The following is a 21,985-nucleotide window of genomic DNA, read 5'->3' as shown; positions in this document are numbered from 1 at the left end:
AGGCCAGATGGGGGCTAGGAGAACTTTTAGTTACTATAAGATATAATAACCACAAGGAATAAATTATCTAAATACAATTATAAGTGCATTAATAAGATTATGCTCAACAAAAAAAAAGGAAAAAAAAGTAATACGAGTATTAACAATAGCCTTTAATACAGTAGTACAGCAAAGAACTAGTAAAAACAACATTATCTTGTCTCTAATTGTATATAGGTCAAAATCAAAATACCACCTTAATAGATTGTTTTAGGTTGCCTCAATGGCTATGTTAAGAAGAGGACTTACATGAAAAACATAGAATAAAGCAAAATAGTAATATAACGATAGTACGGTTACACTAATAGATAGCAAACTCCACAAAATCGATAATAACAATTAATTAGTACTTTTCAAGTCCCGGTTATATGTATTACGTACATTTTCTTACTTAATTATTACCAAAAAAACACATAGAAAATTCCTTGTTTCTTTTTCAGTTTCTTGCCTTCAGCATCTGTTGTGAGTATTTTTTTGGAACAGAAGAACAGAAGAACAGAAGTAGAAAATCAAACTTTTGTACGTATGATCTCATCATCACTTGAAATTAAAAACAGGATTTTTGGGGTGACCATTAAGAATTACAGTAGTCTGAAATGGAAAAAAAAATAAAAAATAGGTGTTTCCATTTCTCTCCCCATAATAAAACCATTGAGCGTGAAAGAGAGGTTGCCGTTCCCGTTGTTGTGGCAACTACTATTACGTTACTTAATTTATTAATAATATTACCACGGTAACAAAGAATAAAAATCAGAAGTTTTAGTTGTAACATTCTGTTGGTCTATACAGAGAACTGCCCGAAGAAGGTTGAACACCTTCCTAGAAGTTGTACAATTTTTATTTTATTTTTATTTTTATTTATAATTATAACTAAATTCTCTTCCTTCTTCTTCTCTCTTCCCCTTATTTATCATTTCAAGATTACTATATAGAATTGAAAATTTTTTAGCGTTACCACTACGGTGATCTCTTATTCCTCTCAAAATTTTAATATTTTTCAATGTTGGAGTTGTGCGCGCGCCCACTTTTCTCTTTAATTAAATACTTTTTAACGGGATAGCAGAAGAGATATGAAGAAGAAAACGTACGTCTCTATGAAGTAAACTATATACTATCTACACCTTTTCTTCCTCCTCTCTTTTCCAAATTCCAATTATATAATTTTTCATTTTTGTTTAGTAATCTGTATTAAGAAACTAATAGTAAATCGTTTGAATAAATTATAATTAATCCAATTTAATTTCATCATCGCATAGTTACGTACTACACATCTTCCCGCTTCTTGTTCCTCTTTACCTCATCAATTATTAATTGAAGGAAAATTTTCTTTTTTTTCTGAGATAGAAATTCAAGAATAAGTTCAAAGATTACTATGGTAGCAATGGGATGGGATACCTTCTTGTTCTTCTTCTTTCTTTTCCTCGCTCCCCTTTAGTTTGTCACTCTTTGAATTCTGCTCCTTCTCTCCCCCACCCCCTACAGCATCACTTCTTTCTCTTTTTTCTTTCTGCTTCCTAATAAATTATATAAAAACCCTTTGGAAAGATCATTAACCGACTATCTTTTACTTCATTTCCCTTATTATATAAATCTTATATTACATCCCTTCCCTTTATTTTTTCGTTTGGTTTTTCTTATTCTCGATCTATTTTATTCTATTCTTCTTTTTCATTTATCGTAAGATATAAACAAGTATAACGAACTCCTTCACCACTTTGGATACCTTTTAACTAAGAAAAATTTATAATTAACAAAACTCCCTTTTTATTTTTGTTCTCATTTCTTTCTTAAATTAAATTATACCACCGTTAAATAAATACACACATACACATACACACATATATCACAATGGTTGCTGTCGACAAAGCTCACAATCAATTCATGGCTAAGTTTGCCGAATCCCGTCAATTCGTCAAGGAGAACGAAAAGGATGAAATCCTATTGAAGGAGAACAAGCATAGATTTGTTATGTTCCCAATCAAGTACCACGAAATCTGGGCTGCCTACAAGAAGGTCGAAGCTGATTTCTGGACTGCCGAAGAAATCGAATACAGTAAGGACGTCGAAGATATTGAATCTAAGTTGAATGATGGTCAAAAAGATTTCTTAGCTAGATACTTATCTACCATGACTCTATCTGAAGAAGTCTTGAACCACCATTTGATCGAAAAGTTCTCTGCTGAATTACAAAACCCAGAAGGTAAGAGTTTCTACGGTTACCAAATCATGATGGAAAACATCTACGACGAAATCTACGCCATGATGGTTGATGCTTACTTCAACGGTTCCGATGAACCAGTCAAGTACTTCAAGGTTGCTAAGACTATGCCAGAACTAAAGCTAAAGCTTGACTTCGTTGACAGATGGATTAAGAACTCAGACTCCCTATACGGTGAAAGATTGGTTGCTTTTGCTGCCAAGGAAGGTATCTTCCTAGCTGGTGCTCATGCTGCTATCTTTGCTCAAACCAAGAGTGGCCTACTTCCAGGTCTAGCTAAGGCTACCACCAACATCTTCAGAGACACTGGTAACTACACTGATTTCTCTTGTTTGCTATTTGCTCACTTGAATAACAAGCCAGACGCTAAGATAATCGAAAAGATCATCACTGAAGCTGTCGACATTGAAAAGAAGTATTTGGTCGATGCTCTAAAGATCGAAGAATTCGGTGTTGATGTTGCTCAAATCAACCAATATGTCGAATTCTTGGCTGACGCTCTATTGGGTTCTTTCGGTAACGACAAAATCTACAACGTTGCTAACCCATTCGAATATCTAGAAGGTGCTACTACTGTTGGTAAGAGTAACTTCTTCGAAAAGCAAGTTTCTGATTTCACCAAGGCTAATGAAAACACTCAAAAGGCTGCAGCTCACGAAGCTTTCTCCTTCAATGACAGTTTCTAAGAAAATGAATCTTTTAGGAAAACGAAATTAGTATTTAAATTTATTAATATCTCTTTTTTTTGCTTCATTACCTTTCATACTTCTTATAATTCGTATTAAAAATATTAAATTATTTTTAATAAAATAAAAAAAAGAACGATAAATTACTACTCTCCTTATCATTTATTAGGCTAACTTTACATACTCATAGATATATATATAGGTTTTTTACGAAAGTAAATCAATGATTCTACCTTTTATCAAAAATTATCTTTATTTATATAAATTCAGCAGTAAGAAGTAATTGTGTTTTAACTTGTTGTAGGGTTTCCCCTCTTTAATCCATCTATTTCTTAGAGGCGCGATACATAATAACAGTAAAATTTCAAAATGAAAACAAAACAAAACAAAACAAAACAAATAAAATTAAAATTAAAATCTTCCATAGTTGAAGTAAAATATATATTTACTTTGATTACAAATAAACATACTCTACAAATCATCTAAAAGTTCAACAAGTATATTTCTTTCAAGAATGAATATCGTAGAAAGTCTTTCGAACGATTCTTTGGATCGAGAGAATTGGGCAAATCCTAAGCCCACAACAACAACCGAGGGTAGAAATAGAGATACAAGAAATCTATTCTTTAATGATTCATCGTCTTCTATATCTGGCATTCGTAGTAGAAAATCTAGTATTGCCTCAACGATAAAGGGTCAGAATATTATCCCTACTACGACATCTGCAAACAGACAATTAAAACGATTCTATGAGGACGAGAGTTCAGGAATATTCGTGGCACCCAAACTTAAAAGTAACAGTAGGACCGTACAAAGAAGTAACCCCAGTAGGATACGAGATAAGAGTATACGATTAAAGCAAAATATATCAAAGCCTAAGAGGGGACAACATCTAAAATCTAATGATAAAAAAATAGGTCCCTGGGAGTTTAATAAATTTATTAAGAAAGAATTCAACAAAGAACCTTTAACAGAAGAAATCCAATGGAAGACAATAAACAGACCATTAGCAGATTCTATAATGCAACTCGTTGAGGAAAACACAAATAGTGCCTTAGATGATGTGTTCCATCAATACGATAGTGAGCTACAGCATATCACCAATAGCAAGCACGGAGAAACTGATAAAATATACAATATCAAACAACAATTATTAAATGAAATCTTAGACAAGATGCATAAGAAATTAAGAGACTCACAATTCCCATCCAAATTCCGAAATATAGATTTGGACGTAGAGACCATTGTGAGTAAAAGAGCACATATTCAACAACGATACGAAGAAGAGATGAAAAACATTGAAAACATTGAAATAGTATTACAACAAGAAAAAGAGAAACTTTCAGAAAGTAAAAGAGTCTTACAAGGAATAAAACAGAACAAAGAAAAAAATCTTAACGGAAAACTTCTTAAGGATGATCTTCACCCAATCCTAATTCCTGCCATTCAAAATGCGTACGGTATGATAGGATCTACTACAGGATGTAATTCTATGAGTAATGATAAATCTGCATCATGGAAAATGGATGTTGCAGATATGAATCTTGAAGTACCGGTGAAGCGAAAAGTAGCCAGAGCAGATTCTGCTGACGTTTTGGAAGCTACTGAGGATATGCCGGCATTAGATGAGCTTACTCGTGTAAGGAACGAATTCTGTTCTGGAATCAACACATTTTTAGATAATGGTAATCTTAGAGAAACACTTAAATTTTTCAAACATTTCGATAAATGAACTATTAACGTATATAGAAATGATGCATATATAGAAAACAATAATAAAATGAAAATAGTAAGCGTATCAAATTAGAAGCACACCTCCCCCTATTCTTAGCATGTCTTATTAAAAAAAAATTGAAATAAATGTGTGTAGACCCACACATAGTATTCAAGTAATCAGTATGAATCCATATCAATATATGTAAAAAACATTTTTATAATATATGACAGTCGATCGCTTGGGTATATGTGTCTACCTTCTTATGATATCTTTGACCTTTTTGTTATAATGAGGCCGACCAGACAACTGCACTGGCCGAAGAAAACAAAGTGAGAAATGAAAAGGTTAACGGACGAAACAGCGAGAGCGAGAGAGAAAGAAAGAAAGAGCAAAGGGTAAGCAAATTTGGTAAACTTAGAAACCAAACAAGATCGTCATATCTGCGTTTAGTCAAATTTGATATTATAGTTATTTAAAAGATTTTAGATTCTTATTTCTTTTTCATTAATTTGGAAAAATTTATTTCTAGAAAAAGATTTAAAAGCACAAGTTCTTCAGGGTTATCCATTTGGTTTCACATATATCCCTCTAGGTAATTGCGTAGGTGATCATTATACAAACCTCCGTTTACTAGACTGTTTTAATTATATACCCTTCAGGCTTACTATAAATACGTTAGTTAAACTGCATTACAATGAAACCTGGTAATAACAAGAAGAAGGACACCAGTCCTTCTGCAGTTTCTACTCAAAAGAAGGGTTTGGTTAACACCAAAGGCAGCAATGGTGACCAACACTCTCTATTTGATGAATCTTCAGAAGTTGCTAAGCAGTTTCGTGACCGTTTTGATTATTTACTTACCGAATCTATTGGTAACAAGGCTATCGTTACTACTGCTTCTGGTTCCAAATATAGTGGTATCCTAGCTGCATGCAACTTGGAATCCATTGATGGACTGGACATTGTCTTGAAGAAGCCAACTTTGGTCTCCTCTTTAGGCTCTGATATCAAGGCCAAGAAGGATCTTGGTGAAACATTGTTGCTCAAGAGTGATAATGTTGCTGAATTAGAGTTAAAAAATATCAATTTAGGTTTAGATGGTAAGACTGGAATAACAACTCCAGTCGCTACCCCTAAAACTGAGAAGATTGCAAAGGGTGCAAATCAATTTAGAACAGATGTTGATATATCTAATGTCAGAGCTACTAAAGAAAGAGAATTACAAAGATGGACCCCAGACGAAGGCGATTTTATGGCTACCGAAAAATCTCAAACTTTAGAAGAAGCTTCTTCAACTTGGGATCAATTTTCCGTGAATGAAAAGAAGTTTGGTATCAAATCTACATACGACGAACATTTCTACACCACTAGAATCAACAGGAATGATCCAAACTATCAACAAAAATTAAAAGAAGCTCAAAAACTTGCTGATGAAATTGAAAAACAAGGAACTTCTGGTAATATACATATTGCTGAGGATAGAGGTATTATTGTTGATGACTCTGGTATGGATGAAGAAGATTTATACTCAGGTGTCGATAGAAGAGGTGATGAATTGTTAGCATCTTTAAAATCTAACGCAAAACCTTCTACTACTGTGAAAAGTAATAAATACGTTCCACCTACTTTGAGAAATCAACCACATCACATGGATCCTGCTATTATCTCATCTAGTGCTATAAAGGTAACTGGTGGAAACATTATTTCTGAAAATAAGTCCTCCACTAAAACAACTACTACTGAATCTGTTAAGAAAAATACCATTTCAAATGATACCAAGGATACTACCAAGCCAACCAAGGAAAATGTAAGACCAAAAGCTCATTTGAAAAATGTTGACGAAGAAATCAAAAAACAATTGAAAGAAATCAAGAGACAAAGCGGTAGAAGTGACCACAGTTCTAAAACTAAAGCACTGCCAGCTAATAAGACCTCCAAGGAGGCTCAAATTGAGGAATTGAAGAATTTTGCCCAAAAATTCAAAGTTCCTTATGATGTCCCTAAGGATATGAATGATGTTTTGAGAAAGCCATCCGTATCTTTGAAGGCCGACCCATCGTTACCACCTAAGCCAAAATCTAACTCTACCACACCAGGTGTGGCTAATAAGAATTCTACAAAGGTATCTAACGCTGCCAATGGAGCTGCTTCTCTAAATAAAACGGACTCCAAGAAGTCTGGTTCTTCTTCCAACAACGGCCCAGTGAGAACATCGACCCATGGTAGAAGACGTCCTGCTGGATCTTTCTTTGGCTCAAAGAAACCTCAAAACAATGGTGCTAACAAGGATACTTTTGGTAAGAACTTTAACTTTTTCTTAAAATCCAAAGAAGCTCACAATGAGGAGAAATCGATGGAACCTTTCTTGATTGAAAAACCATATTTTGCTACCCCAACATGGATCAACACTATTGAGGAGTCTCACAAGAGTTTATTTGATGATGAAAATACCATCATGCAAGAATCCCAAGCAAAGTTACAAATGCGTCACATGAATGCTATGAATGGTATGGGTAACGTTTCACCAAACATGGCAGGAAACGGTATGAACATGATGAGCTACCCAATGATGAATGGTCCAAACGGTGCTGGCTCTCCTAACCCAATGATGAACGGGTATAATGCCTCTGGAATGGGTATGTACATGCCATTCCAACCACAACCAATGTTTTATCCATCTATGGGTCCTATGGTACCTGTGATGGGTGGTAAGGATAACAACGGAAACAATAATGGTGCCAGCCCTCCTCCGCAGGATATGACAGCCCATATGGGTCCTGGTGGATACATGAATGTTGGCGCACCTTACGGTTATCCAGTTGGTGGTATGGCTCCATTCCCTGGAATGATGGGCCACAATGGAATGATGGGCGGCGCAACTAATGATCACCGTCATAAGGGTCATTATAACCACAAGAACAACAACCATAGATCTTGAACTGATGCATGGCATCTTTCCACTGAAGGATATTAAGAGCACCTAATATACACACACACACACATATATATATATATATTACCCTTGAAAATAAGAAAAAAAAATAGTAACAACTATGTATAAATATGTTTGCACATTCCAAACGAGTGTGATTATTAAGTATTTGTTACAACAATAACAACAACAAAAATATTCTTTGAACTTTAAGAAATCGAACTACAGGTATTGCTATCGTAATTAATTGATTTACCAAGAAATAGATGCCAATATCTTGCCGTACCTTCCTCAAACATGTTCATTTTCTGTCACGTCCAAGCCTCTATTACAATAGAAATTACAATAATAAATGGTCATCTATGACACCAAACAAATATTTGGATATATATTTGCTTAGTATCTTTTTTTGAAATATAGTCGTTCTGAACCACATTGTGAAACTTAGAGATAGCTATTATATATATTATTACTTAATTGTACTTAATTAATTTGTGATTACTTCAATTAACCGAGGAACGATCGGAAGTAGAACCGTCTCGCGTGCGCTAACAAAAAAATACAGCAATTGCTTCTCTTCATTTACGTATATCACATATGTCGATCTCGTATAAGATGTTCATTTCACAATGAAAAAAAATAAAAGCAAGAAGAAAGCAAGAGAACAAAGAAAAGCAGACAGTGAAAGAGAGAGGAAGTACAATATCTGATGTCATTCTCTAAACGAGCGGTAATCAAGTCTCTTGAACCAATGAAAGTAGTTTGCCTATCTGTCTTGCCCCAGTTTACTTCCAATTGGAATAAACACTATTTCTGACTATATATGTTCCACGTTACCAAAGAAATGACTATAATAATTTTATCTAGAACTATATCTTGATAATCGTCCTTTTTAGAACAGATCCTGTTATTGAGTAAATCAAAAAATAAATAATAAAATATGAGTGAAACTCAGCCATTATTAAACGAGACAGACACTAAGGTGTTAAGAGGTCATAAGAGACACCTGGGCCATTTAGAGAACTATTTTGCCCTTTTACAAAGACAAGAATTGTATGGTAATTTTAGCATCAGCTGTAAGCTGAATCATGGGATAACATATGCAGATCTTGTTCGTGGGCTACGTTCTGTGGTTCTAGCCAATCCAATCATGATGCATACGATGGTATCAGCCACGAAGAAAGGTCTATCCTGGGATAAACTAAGCAAGTACTATAGATCTGCTGAATATCTTGACAAACCTTGGCCTGAACACGACTATATGGAGGTCGTAGACCATCTATCCTTGAAGGATGTAGTTCTCAATGAACAAACTGATACATATGGTGATCTGCTATTACAATTACAGGAGCAATTCCAAAGCGATAATGGAGTAATCACTGAAAATTTATCCAATATTCTTTCCCGGATACGTATCCCTGTATATCAAAGAAACCAACCAAATTGGCGTATACTTTGTCTAAATAGTAATTACATGGATAACAATGATGATTCATTTGATACATTAGTGTTTATCAGTAATCATTGTTGTGCTGATGCCATGACAGGGATTAATTTGTTTCAAGACATTGTATCAGCCATTAATAAGAATGGCACAGTCAAAGAAGAGGATTCTGTACAATCTTCATTAGAAATTTGGAATTATGAAAGAGATTATTCAGAGTGTGGGAAATTACCTATCCCAATTACCGATAGGGTCAATTATGTACCATCAATCCTAGGATTCATTTGGTTGATAATCTCCACAATAGTCAATGGCATATTCAATTACAAGAGTATCTGTGAGAAGACAGAACGTATTGAAGAGTCTAAACCACAATTATGCTACCAAACATTTGTTCGTTTCACCCCAGATGAGATCATCAAGATAAAAAAACAAATCAATAAAGAGAAATGTACAATGACAGCTCTTATGCAAACTGCATTATGTATTACATTGAAAGAACATGGTATATTTAATAATTGTAGAAGACATGAAATCACTTTTGATATCACTGTGCCAAATAATACCCGTAAAGCATTACCTGAGTCGTTAGCTCAAGAGCAATACAAATATGGTGCAAACGTTGGTGGATTACATTATTCATATCTAATATCTAGTTTCCAGGATTCACAGTTTTGGTCTCTAGCGCGTTATTATAATGGTGTTTTCAAGACTGGTGATTATCTTTCAGGGTTAGGATCTTTAATGCTAAGTTTTGTTACACAAAATAAGAACATGGATGCAATGATTGCCGATGAATATTTAAATAAGAAACGTGGTGGGATTATCTTGAGTAATGTTGGTGTCATCAACACGTCAACAGGCTCAGAAGATAACAGTAGTACTCTTCAAATCGAGGATATGTTATTCATGCAAAACCTTGGTGTATTAAACTTCTCTTATAGTGTCAACATTGTTACCACAACATTAGGTGGAATGAACCTATGTATGAGTGCAGTCGAAGGTGCCGTAGCTTCACAAGAAGAATTCACAGCTTTCGGCAATGAATTACGTGCTAAGATCATGGACAAATGTGATTAGTTCAAGCGACTCACAATATATATTGTGAATTATGAATCTAGGAATAGCTATTCATTTAATTGTATATAAAATAAAATAAATAAATATGTTTTTAAAAGCTACTGAAAGAGAAATCAGATATAATGCTCATCATCGTTTCTTGATTCAATATGGTTCATTTGGTCTATCGGTCATAAGCGAGAAACGCCTCGCCTGGTCTTCCTTACCCACCCGTCGTTTAATTAATTAATTAATCCATTAATTAGTAGAGGTCAGTATTCGCTCCTCTGCTTCTATTATTACTGTGTCGCTGTTGTTGCAGTATAGATAATCCTTTTCTCTCTCTCTTTCTCTGTCTCTCTGACAATTTCAGACAGGAAGAAATCGTAAAATGTTATTTAAACGACCGGACTCTGCGGGCGATGCTTATAACAGCAAGAGACACACACGAAGAAGAAGAAGAAGAAGAAGAAGGGGAGAAACAATTTTTTAAAGGACGATGCTCTTTTTCACTTGTATATTTTCCATGCTGATTCGATAAGGGAACGAGCATAATAGCATGATACACTGCCACATTGCAAGTACCATCAATCATCAACTATACATAATTTAGAGAATAAGATGAGAAATATTCAAATAACGATATTACTGTTTGCGTTCTTCTCTATCTTTTGCCTGTAGTCGTTACGATCCGTTCCTGGTTGTTCTTTGTTTTAATTTTATATTCTATCGCGAGAGAGAAAGTATCGATCGAGAGAGTGAAATTTTTTTTTTTTTCAATTTGAACTCTAATTCATTTCCTTTGCAACATCTAATATATATATAAGAGACGAGAAGAGCTGAAAAGGAGAAATACTACATCTTAGACATCCGTAAATATATCTATAAATATATATATATATCTTCGTCCCTTTAACTTTATTTTGTTCACCTTTGTTTTCTATTTCGTATTTCTATCAATTGATTCAAATTAACTTCAAAAAAACAATAACAACAACTTTTAAAGTAAACAAATCTAAAGATGAATGCTCACACTGTCGATATGTCTACTACTACCCTTACCAATGCAGACGAAAAGATTACTTACGATGCCATCGTTGTCGGTGCTGGTGTCATAGGTCCTTGTGTTGCAGCTGGTCTGGCACGTAAAGGTAAGAAAGTCTTAATTGTCGAACGTGAATGGGCTCAACCTGACAGAATTGTCGGGGAATTGATGCAACCAGGTGGTGTCAGAGCTTTGAGATCCCTAGGTATGGTCCAATCCATCAACGGGATCGGTGCTATTCCAGTCACTGGTTACTCTGTCTTTTATGATGGTAAAGAAGTTGATATTACTTACCCTTATAAAGCCGATTGTGCTCGTGTTGAAAAAGTTAAGGATTTAGTCAAGGATGGTAACGATAAAGTATTAGATGACGAAACTATTCATACTGCTGATTACGAGGATGACGAACGTGAACGTGGTGTTGCATTTGTTCACGGTAGATTCTTAAACAATTTAAGAAACATTGCTAGACATGAACCAAACGTTACCGCTCTACAAGGTGATGTGATTCAAATCTTGAAAAACGAAAAAAATGAAGTCATTGGTGCTAAAGTCGATATTGACGGTCGTGGTAAAGTCAATTTCCATGCTCATTTGACTTTTGTTTGTGACGGTATCTTCTCTCATTTCAGATCTGAATTGAGTCCTGAACATGTTCCATCTATTGGCTCTTCCTTTGTCGGTATGTCCCTTTTCGATGCCGATGTTCCAGCTAAGAACCACGGTCATGTCATTCTAGGTTCAGACCACATGCCTATCTTGGTATACCAAATCTCAGCCACCGAGACTAGAATCCTTTGTGCTTATAACTCTGGTAAATTACCAAAGGACCTAAAGGCTTGGATGACTAAGGACGTCCAACCATATATTCCAAAATCTTTGAGACCAAGTTTCGATGCTGCATTAGCTCAAGGTAAATTCAAACCAATGGCTAACAAATATTTACCAGCTAGAGCTAACGATGTCACAGGTCTATGTGTCATTGGTGATGCTTTAAATATGAGACACCCATTGACTGGTGGTGGTATGACTGTCGGTATACAAGATGTTGTTCTATTGATGGATAAGATCGGTGACTTAGATTTCGCTGACAGAGAAACTGTTCTTGATGAATTACTAGATTACCATTTCGAAAGAAAACCATTTGACTCTGTTATTAACGTATTGTCTATTGCCCTATATTCCCTATTTGCTGCTGACACCAAGAATTTGAAAGAATTACAAAGAGGTTGTTTCAAGTACTTCCAAAGGGGTGGTGACTGTGTCAACGTACCAGTCAGCTTCTTAGCTGGTCTAAAACCAAGTCCTTTCCAATTGACTCGTGTCTTCTTTGCTGTTGCTTTCTACACCATCTACTTGAAGTTCGAGGAACGTGGTTTCTTAGGTCTTCCAATGGCTTTATTAGAAGGTATCATGATCTTGATCACTGCTATTAGAGTCTTCACTCCATTCTTATATCGTGAATTGCTTGGTTAAAACAAACTTATCTATTAGATATTACTACTGCTATTTTAATTATTATGACTGGAAGCAATGTAAGGTACTTTCTTCCTTTTTCTACTGTCTACTCTAGAGGGGTAAACTGAGATTTAACCGCTCTTTATTATACATACATACATACACTCACACATACATATATATTTAATGAACATTTTAGAGAAATGTTCACATATAATTGTCTTTTGATGAAGACCAACCTTTTAATAATGTTTATTTATTTATCATACTGTCAGATATTGTATTGGTATAGATTTTCTTGGTATAGTATTTATTGAAAAAGTTGGATGCATTTTAACTTAGCACGGAGTTAACAAGGTAAGTCTCTTTTTTTTTTCACCCACACGAAGACATCAATTTTCTGCCCCCCTCTTCCTCTAATTTATACAAAACATATATATATATATGTATAAAGGATAAAACTTAAAAAAGGAAACAAACCTACAACACAGAGATACAAGATCTAGAAAGAAGAAATAGTATATACAATACACGCACATATATATAGCAATGGAAAGACCGCTATGGGTACGTTGGGCAAAAGTCTGGGCCGTTGGTGGTGGTATCATCGGTTCAGGCCTCTTATTATTCAAATATACCACCCCTACAGATGAAGAATTAATTAATGCACTTTCTCCAGAATTGAGAGAACAATACGAAAAACAAAAGGTGTTACGTAGGGAAGAACAAAGACAGTTGATGGATTTGGTGAAACAAACGTCTCAGAGCAATGATCCTATTTGGAAAACTGGCCCATTCAATGCTCCTTGGGAAGGGAAACAAAATACTGAGGCAGTATTTAATAGTATTCAACAAAATGAAGCAGAGACTAGACAAAAAGAAGATTTACAGAGGGTCATGGCTGATTTAGATACTTTAAGACAAAAAAGTGAATTAAGGACGCAGGTGATCGTTAATGAAAAGAAGAAAAACTGGTGGAAAGTATGGTAAATTTGAAAATAATATATTTCACCAAATAAAGGAAGTCATCATTAATAAATTTTACCTAAAGACTCTCTTTTTATTTACTTTTCTTTACGTACATACATTCATACACTCATTCAGAAACATATATCCGGAAACAGAACCATACACAGGCTCTTCCATGTACATAATGATATATCTGTCAATATATAAAGATAAATGCATATAATACGTTGTTATATGTTGACGTTAACAGAGTAAACATGTCCTCATATAGAGGGGATGAGCACAGATATGTCGTGCTGGTCAGTAAGAATCAGGGTTTCTCTTATAGTTTCGTTTTCTTTAATGCCGAATAACACGAATTATTAATTAACAATTATTTAAGTTAAGTCAGCATCCAATATAACGTAGTGTTATCTATTACTTTAAGTGCTCATCATATATTTCAAGGTGAGCCCATACTTTGGTTTTTCTTTTACTTTAGAAATGAATAGAGATAGAATATACTCATACAGTAAATCCGTAGCCACAGAGCGACGCCAAAAATTATTAAATATTCATAGTGCTTTCTCGATGAGAAAGAAATCGCGAAATTTTTCATCACCAATCATTTATATCATGACGTCGAATATATAAATGAGAGAGCCACTCACCATCGTGAATTAAAGGTTTCTTTATTTCAACTCTTTTTATCTGCCTTATAACATTTATTCATTTTTTATTATGCATCTTGGCAATCATTCTTCAAGAATAAAACATCTTCAAATCTTTCAAATATGTCTGAACAAATCACTAAACAACCAAAATTAGCGCAAGCCCTAAAGATCCAATTACGTTCCAAAGATGCAACTGTCCCAACCAAAGGTTCAAATACCGCCGCTGGTTACGATATATATGCCTCTAAGGAATGTGTTATACCAGCTGAAGGTCAAGGTATGGTCTCTACAGATATCTCATTTACAGTACCTTTCGGCACTTACGGTAGAATTGCACCAAGATCCGGTCTAGCTGTTAAGCATGGTATCCAAACAGGTGCTGGTGTTGTTGACAGAGACTACACTGGTGAAGTTAAGGTCGTCTTGTTTAACCACTCTAAGAATGATTTTAAGATTGTCAAAGGTGACCGTGTTGCTCAATTGATCCTGGAAAAAATCGTTGATGATGCAGAAATTGTTGTCGTAGAATCATTGGAAGATAGTGAAAGAGGTGCTGGTGGTTTTGGTTCTACCGGTAAATAGATGACTATTAAAAAAAGCCTATTGAGCAACTTTAATAACAATCATAATAATTTTTTGGCGATGATACCTTAAAAGAAAAATCACTCGTCCCAATTCTATATAGAGCAATGTAACATTAAATAAAAAAATCTAACATTTAAAAGAAAAATGGTTTACGAAATATAAATACTAAGAAGCGTAATTTTTTTTTACGGAACATAAGATTTAGCAAAACAATGACATATACTGTTACCTTTTATATTGGTTCTAGTTAAACAAATTAAACCAATGTATCCAATCAAATGAGAAAAATTAGAAAATTTGGGGAGGACATTTATTTATTATAACAAATATTCTGTGAACACTTGTAACATAGAAAGATGATCAAAGATGTGATGGATCTGAACCTTGTTTCATAAATATTTTTTTCGTTTTTAATAAAAAATATAATTGATATTTTTTTCTGTAGTTTAATTGGTTCTGTCCTTTACCTTGTATGTTATACCGCTCATGAGTATTACGGTTTATTCGCTCAAGCACATCATTCCTATTAGACAAAAGCTATTTCTTCCTGATCATTCATTTTAAAATATTTTTGAATATATAAGAATCCTCCAATTAAATTTGTTGAAAATTAAGGACTATTTATGTAAGGGTTTGAAAATCATTTAAGAATTGTCCGTGCAACTTTAAATACCATTATGGGACAAACATAATGTTATTTAAATTCTTTCAAATAAGAAAAGAGGAGGTGTTCATCTGTCTTATTGTTGATTCTGTTTTTGACCAAATCTGGCTCTCTGTTACTTTCTAATCAAGGAAGATCCTCGAATCATTTAATTTAGGTCATTTAACTATATACATATGGGTAGTTGATGGAAAGTTGTTCATGTAGGACAACTTCAACATCACTAGGGAAAATAACTAGAGCAATTACAATGAAATTGCCATCATTCAAATAAGAAAATGGGATATCTTACAACCATATTAGTTCATTCTGATCAAGATCTGTATTTTTATCGCTTACTACGAGCTTGTACCCTATTTAGAAACACCGCCAGATTTTTTAAAAGCGCGAAAAATAAAGAATTCCAAAACAAATCAAAACAAAAGGTATCCCAAATTTGACCATTAAGAATCTACATGAATCATTACTTATACAAAAAGATAAAGAGAGTGAATAACGTAGTTATAAACTGTCCAGCATATATATATTTGGGATTATTTTTAGATTTATATTATATATACAAGAAGAGCAGCCTTAAAAATTGTAACCAGTAGTTGTTGTTTTTGGTTTCACCATTTCTATGAAAATATAAAAGACACACACACACTCTCTAATATGAGCGTAGATTCCACTTCAAGCAAAAATAACAATGTTGCGACAGGGAAAACAAATATTCCTAAGAAACGAGCGTATCCGTTGCGATTGGAAACATTGCCTGATATGACGAATGACAAGGATATAAACAAGGATGCGAATATTGTGACGTCTACTCAAAATGTACCAAGGAGAGATTCTATAACTTCGTTAAAGAAAGAAGTACCTCACAGTCAAAATTCATCTATTCCAACAAATGATGAATTCGAGAACGACCACGATTTTAGATTTAAAAGACATAAATTACCGAAGATCAAGGGAACTCAGTCACTAGGGGAAAGATTAGATAATCTTCAAGATATGAAAAGAGCTAAATGGGTAGATAATTTTGATTCTTCAATACGAAATACCCAAGAACGAAGCAGTAGAGGTAAATTGAAAAGTAGAGATAATAGGAAGACCACTAATAATAACAATGAGATACCTAGTTCACAACCTAATTTAGATATGAATGAAGTACCTTACTTAGGAGCAACGCAATGGCAACAACCAATGTATTATATACCTGTTCCAACGTCACCAATGTATCATTCACAGATTCCAGTAGGCGGATTACCTGCACAATATATGAACCAGCCTATACCTATGATTCCTAACTCTTCAATGCAACCATATTATTCATCTCAATCAATACCAGGTTCCTCACAATTGTTACCTCCACCACAACTGAACCCATCAAATTTACAGTATACACAGAACACTAGAAATGGTAGAAAATCGATAGCAGAACAACGTGGTCGTAGGCTGTCCATAATGTCGAATAGGGATCAGATGATGATATCCCCACATAGAGATGTCCCTGAGAATCAATTTTATAGATACTTAGGAAATAGCCACGGAGACCCACAATTGCAATTAAAACAATTATTTTCTTGGTGTGCTATTAGAAGTTTTGAAAAATTGCGTCATGATTTAAAAGGTCAAGAGAAGTTTAGTGGGGGGTTACCATCTAACTTTATTGAAACTAAAAATATTACTCTTTCCATAATACAGAATTTTGTTGATGATTTAAGAAGAGACCAACTGGATATTGATTGGAATGCCGAAGATAGGTCCGATATTGGAAAATATAAGGAAAAACTAGGAACAGTCAACAGTCTTGAGCATGATGAAGCAGAGGATACTATTTTAAAGAATCTTTTTAAGGATGATGACGAAGATGAAGATGAGCAAGATGATGATGAAGAAGGAGATCAAATTGAAAGAGGGAGAGAAGATGATGAAAGTACAGAATATAACAGTGATGCAAAAAGTGAATCTTTTTATTATACTGGTATTGGTATCAAGAGAATTCCAAAGATCAAAAATAAACGTAGTAATAAACTAGATGCACAAAAAACTGAACAATCTCAACATCATAACGAATTAAAAAAAAAGGATATACCATTACTACCAAACAGTAAAAATATTAAAAATGAACAAAACTTGTTAATTTTAACTGAAAAAGTTGAAAAACTGACAAATGAATTAAATGACTGGATTACCGTTTTAGACAACAAAGACCTCGAAGAACATATTAGAGGGAAGATAAACACCAAAGATATACAACTTGAACGTGAACCTATTCAAAGGGAATTAGAAAGCAACAGTTCTTTGGTCCATATGCTGTCCATAGATGATATTGAAAAGGATTTAGTAAGTAGGATGAATAAGCTACAAGTGCATACACATTTAATTAAAGCGCATTCAAATATACTCTCCAAGACAACTACAAATAAGATTAAACTTTTAACTAACGAATTTAGAAACAGGGAGAAACCAAAAGGAGATGGCATAGATTCCAAACAACTATTGCGTGGATTGAGTGAGACATTAACCAAATTGTAATACTTTAAAGCGCAACATTTCTGCACACGAATGTTAAAAAAAATCACCACTTCGTTCCACTCTTTTATTCCTTAGCCACCGGGAATAATTAGTATGTATGAATATATCATATATACGTTGTAACAATAAATAAATAATGACGTTTATAAACACGACTGAAGTGATTGCATTAATGTGATGAGAAAATTCTAGAAAAATTTAAGTTACCCTCTTCGCCCTCCCAAAAATTTCAATTATTATGTAATATTTGAAAATTTTCCGATGGATGGTCTCTTTTCGGAACTGGAAGCGATGAGATGCATTTCACTTTTGATGTGTAAGAATGGATAGTTAACACTACAAGGTGGTAAGATATACAATTTATTGTAAAATTCTTAGGCATCAGTAGCTTATATAAATACTAGAACCGTTTCTTAGGGTGTTAATTTATTTCATAGTGTTTGTAGTTTATCAGATAACGAAACATCAATAAAACCACTATAAATAACAAAAGATATAATGTCTTCCAACGAATTAGACAATACTCAACTACCTGGGGACAACGAACCAATAGAAGAATTTATTTCTACTGATGAAGTAGCCCAAGAAGTTATCCCAACAAATGGTGATGAACAACCTGAAGACGACGACGAAGATATGCAAGAAGATATTCCTATGGATGAAGGTCAAACGATAGAAATCGATATGTCCAACAACTCTGTCAGTTATTTTGACAAACACACCGATTCTGTGTTCACATTAGCCCATCATCCAAATTTACCGTTGGTTGTATCTGGCGGTGCCGATAATATTGCCAACCTATGGACGTCCCATTCGCACCCGCCTAAATTGGCTGGTACTATCACAACTCATACCGAATCAGTCATTTGTTCTAGTTTTACAGCAGATGGTAAATTTTTAATTACTGCAGACATGAACGGTAAGATTTTGGTTCATGCAGGTTTGAAAGGTGGTTCTCAATGGAAACAAGTCTCTGAATTGGCCGAAGTTGAGGAAGTAGTATGGTTAACAGCACATCCTAAGGTTCCTTCCATCTTTGCATTTGGTGCTATTGATGGTTCTGTTTGGTGTTACCAAATTAGTGAACAAGATGGTTCATTGGATCAACTAATGAGTGGTTTTGTTCATACTCAAGATTGTACTATGGGTGAATTTATAAATCTAGATAAAGGTGAAGAAGCTATCGAATTAGTCACTTGTTCCTTGGATAGTTCAGTAGTGGGATGGAATTGTTACACTGGTCAACAATTATTCAAATTAACTCAAACGGAAATTAAAGGTTTAGAAGCACCATGGGTTTCTCTAGCGGTTGCACCATCAGCTCTAACCAATGGTAATTTTGGTATTGTTGCTGCAGGTTCCAACAATGGTGTCCTAGCGATAATAAATGCCAACAACAATGGTGCTGTTTTACACTTAGAGACTGTTGTAGAATTAAAGGACGATCAAGAAGAACTAGATGCATCAATAGAATCTATTTGTTGGTCTCCAAAGTATCCACTAATGGCCGTTGGTCTTGTTGGTGGTCAAATACTTCTATATGACACAAACTCCTGGAGAGTAAGACGTAGATTTGTACTAGAAGATTCAATTACAAAACTAATATTTGATGACGATGATATTTTCGCATCTTGTATAAATGGGAAAGTTTACCAATATGACGCAAAGACAGGTAATGAAAAATTCGTATGTGTTGGTCATAACATGGGTGTTTTAGATTTCATTATTGTGCATCCAAAGGATGCTTCACAATTGAGAAGAGTCATAACTGCTGGTGATGAAGGTGTTTCCCTGGTATTCGAAGTCCCTAGTTAGGCATATGTAAAAGTGGAAAAACATTCAAATCATTCTTTATAAATATTGGTATTATATCGTAATTGTATATTAGAAAGATAAATAAACTTCGCGAAAAGTAATACTAATATTTATACTACATATGCTGAAATGGAAAACAGAAATATAACAATATTTAAGGAATTTATAGAGAGGACGAACATATATATTCGATTACCGTTTCGAAGATAACATGAGCCGATGTTGTGGGCTTATTAACTGTATTATTTAGCATCACAGTTAGTAATGTGTTACTCTGGAAATTAGTTTTAATAGAGTGAACATCACTACTAGTGGGCGTTGAATCATCATCATATGAAGTCCAAACCTTTGCGGAAGCTGTAATTGCCCCTGGAATGTTACCATCACTAGGAATGTCGATAATATTTTCATCCAAAGAATTACCGTTGATAGCTTTAGCGAGAGATATCTGATAATTTTCCAAATCATATACAACATAGGCATTCTTTAGAAAACTGTCGCCTAATGTAATACTGTTTGAAGATGGAAGAACACCAAATCCACAATACGCTTCACCATCTGGTGGTAATATGAAAGAGGCTAAAGAAACATTTAATTTCAAATCTCCAAAATCAAACATAAATCCAGTGTTTAATGTATCAGTTGGACAATCCATAATATAAATTGATTCTTTTTCACTATATGTTGCATTGACGTAGTTAGCCATTTTGTCTGCAATCTCGATAGGGAAACTGACCAAAGTGGTCCCACTATCTAACAAAACAGGATATTTTGTATTGAATATCTGTGTTTGTTCTAAGCTATTACTATTGTATGCATATAGTCCTTGAATGGTCAGTGATAATGTTGCTGGTTTGTCAACAACCGTTGGGTACACATTAACCATCGGAAACGTGTACATGTTTCCCTCAAAGGCATTTTTATCTAAACCTCCAAATATAATTGAACTTGTTTGTCCAAGATGTAGAGAATACGCAACAACATCAACTATTCCATCTTGTTTAAGGACCTCAGGAAAGTTCAGATAAAATTCATTGGAAGCACCTGGATAACCTCTAACTGCCTCTCTTCTTTGAAACCCTATACCGAGCACACCAGATACTGGCGTTGTAGCGTTTAGGGCTAAACCGAATTGCATATTATTGATAGTTATGCCATTAATTGTAAGCGTGTCCGTGGCCCATTCGCCTTCAGCATAAGTTTCGTCTACATAATTGATATAAAATCTATCATCCGATAATTTTTTAAAGGAGGAAGATTTTTTTGAATCAAAGGTAGTTATTTGAGAACAGTCAATCTTGGAGTTATCCTTGATACTACTATTTAAACTATTTAAACAATTTGGATTATTAGTGTCCATGACCCACAAATCTGCTGAACCTGTATCAAAAATTACGTTTAATTCCTGTGATGGTGTACCTAAATTTATTGAGGTAGAAAAATACTCGTCATCATTATTTTTTAAGGAAAGAAATAAATTGTCTCTCTTCTGAAATAAGGATGAGCCTGAAGAAGGTATTGTCTTTTGCAAGGGGAATTTAAGAGATTTTGCAAAGACTATATCCAACACTGAAAAGAAATATATAACTTTTAGCAGGAAGAATTTGTTAACCTTAAATGAAAACATATTAGTTATGTAAATTAATGATCTAAACGTAAACCAGAGTAATTTTAATTTAGATGATTTTTCATACCTTTAAAATTATAAATGTCTGAAACTAACTTCTTGTTTTATGAATAATCCATTTCTATATATTTATATACCTTGAATAAAGGTCACTTTGTATTTATAGCTTTATCATATTATTGAGTGTCATGTTCACATAATTTGAGCTGTTCTATATACTGTGTCGAGTTTTCCTTTATATTTTTTAGGAGAGGTTGCAGAACAATGGCATTTGTCATGTTTCAGTTTTTTTTGAGATTCATGTAAATTTCCTTTTCGGGCAATGACATGATAATATTTAAAACAATTTTCTGGGAATGAACAATATTAGAAATACAAAGTAGTTTGAAGCAGAAATATGTATACATTCTTGATGTTGGTAATAATATGTGTTAATTTAAAATATAATTTCTTTTCGTATTGTGGTTTTTCTGCAGTTTGGTTGAACTGCTATCTGGTGGAGAACAAAAAGGATTCCTTATTTTAATGGTATCTACTTCTACTTCTATATATAT

General features: G+C 34.1%; 10 protein-coding genes across 10 annotated transcripts; 9 read left to right on the top strand and 1 right to left on the bottom strand.

The window, feature by feature from the left end:
• Window positions 1-1,887: 1,887 nt before the first annotated feature.
• Window positions 1,888-2,943, top strand: RNR4 (ribonucleotide-diphosphate reductase subunit RNR4; the record flags this gene model as incomplete). The annotated part of the gene is made up of 1 exon (XM_041551671.1): window positions 1,888-2,943. The coding sequence occupies one exon, from the start codon at window positions 1,888-1,890 to the stop codon at window positions 2,941-2,943; it is 1,056 nt and encodes a 351-aa protein (XP_041407605.1).
• A 514-nt stretch (window positions 2,944-3,457) lies between these two features.
• Window positions 3,458-4,675, top strand: OKP1 (Okp1p; the record flags this gene model as incomplete). The annotated part of the gene is made up of 1 exon (XM_041551670.1): window positions 3,458-4,675. The coding sequence occupies one exon, from the start codon at window positions 3,458-3,460 to the stop codon at window positions 4,673-4,675; it is 1,218 nt and encodes a 405-aa protein (XP_041407604.1).
• Window positions 4,676-5,354: 679 nt separating this feature from the next.
• On the top strand, window positions 5,355-7,598 carry PBP1 (Pbp1p; the record flags this gene model as incomplete). The annotated part of the gene is made up of 1 exon (XM_041551669.1): window positions 5,355-7,598. One exon carries the CDS (start codon window positions 5,355-5,357, stop codon window positions 7,596-7,598), a length of 2,244 nt encoding a protein of 747 aa, XP_041407603.1.
• Window positions 7,599-8,532: 934 nt separating this feature from the next.
• ATF2 (alcohol O-acetyltransferase) lies at window positions 8,533-10,116 on the top strand (the record flags this gene model as incomplete). Its single annotated transcript, XM_041551668.1, has 1 exon — window positions 8,533-10,116. The coding sequence occupies one exon, from the start codon at window positions 8,533-8,535 to the stop codon at window positions 10,114-10,116; it is 1,584 nt and encodes a 527-aa protein (XP_041407602.1).
• A 1,000-nt stretch (window positions 10,117-11,116) lies between these two features.
• ERG1 (squalene monooxygenase) lies at window positions 11,117-12,616 on the top strand (the record flags this gene model as incomplete). Its single annotated transcript, XM_041551667.1, has 1 exon — window positions 11,117-12,616. The coding sequence occupies one exon, from the start codon at window positions 11,117-11,119 to the stop codon at window positions 12,614-12,616; it is 1,500 nt and encodes a 499-aa protein (XP_041407601.1).
• Window positions 12,617-13,147: 531 nt separating this feature from the next.
• On the top strand, window positions 13,148-13,588 carry CBP4 (Cbp4p; the record flags this gene model as incomplete). The annotated part of the gene is made up of 1 exon (XM_041551666.1): window positions 13,148-13,588. One exon carries the CDS (start codon window positions 13,148-13,150, stop codon window positions 13,586-13,588), a length of 441 nt encoding a protein of 146 aa, XP_041407600.1.
• Window positions 13,589-14,340: 752 nt separating this feature from the next.
• DUT1 (bifunctional dITP/dUTP diphosphatase) lies at window positions 14,341-14,802 on the top strand (the record flags this gene model as incomplete). Its single annotated transcript, XM_041551665.1, has 1 exon — window positions 14,341-14,802. The coding sequence occupies one exon, from the start codon at window positions 14,341-14,343 to the stop codon at window positions 14,800-14,802; it is 462 nt and encodes a 153-aa protein (XP_041407599.1).
• Window positions 14,803-16,123: 1,321 nt separating this feature from the next.
• DSN1 (MIND complex subunit DSN1) lies at window positions 16,124-17,989 on the top strand (the record flags this gene model as incomplete). Its single annotated transcript, XM_041551664.1, has 1 exon — window positions 16,124-17,989. One exon carries the CDS (start codon window positions 16,124-16,126, stop codon window positions 17,987-17,989), a length of 1,866 nt encoding a protein of 621 aa, XP_041407598.1.
• A 498-nt stretch (window positions 17,990-18,487) lies between these two features.
• SQT1 (Sqt1p) lies at window positions 18,488-19,804 on the top strand (the record flags this gene model as incomplete). The annotated part of the gene is made up of 1 exon (XM_041551663.1): window positions 18,488-19,804. The coding sequence occupies one exon, from the start codon at window positions 18,488-18,490 to the stop codon at window positions 19,802-19,804; it is 1,317 nt and encodes a 438-aa protein (XP_041407597.1).
• Window positions 19,805-19,967: 163 nt separating this feature from the next.
• Window positions 19,968-21,431, bottom strand: BAR1 (aspartyl protease BAR1; the record flags this gene model as incomplete). The annotated part of the gene is made up of 1 exon (XM_041551662.1): window positions 19,968-21,431. One exon carries the CDS (start codon window positions 21,429-21,431, stop codon window positions 19,968-19,970), a length of 1,464 nt encoding a protein of 487 aa, XP_041407596.1.
• Window positions 21,432-21,985: the final 554 nt, after the last annotated feature.

The sequence above is a fragment of the Maudiozyma barnettii genome, assembly GCF_903064755.1.
Source record: "Maudiozyma barnettii strain CLIB 1767 genome assembly, contig: KABA2_07, whole genome shotgun sequence".
Classification (NCBI taxonomy): domain Eukaryota; kingdom Fungi; phylum Ascomycota; class Saccharomycetes; order Saccharomycetales; family Saccharomycetaceae; genus Maudiozyma; species Maudiozyma barnettii.
Note: the sequence above shows the minus strand (reverse complement) of the source record. Positions and strands in the feature narration are given on the sequence as shown.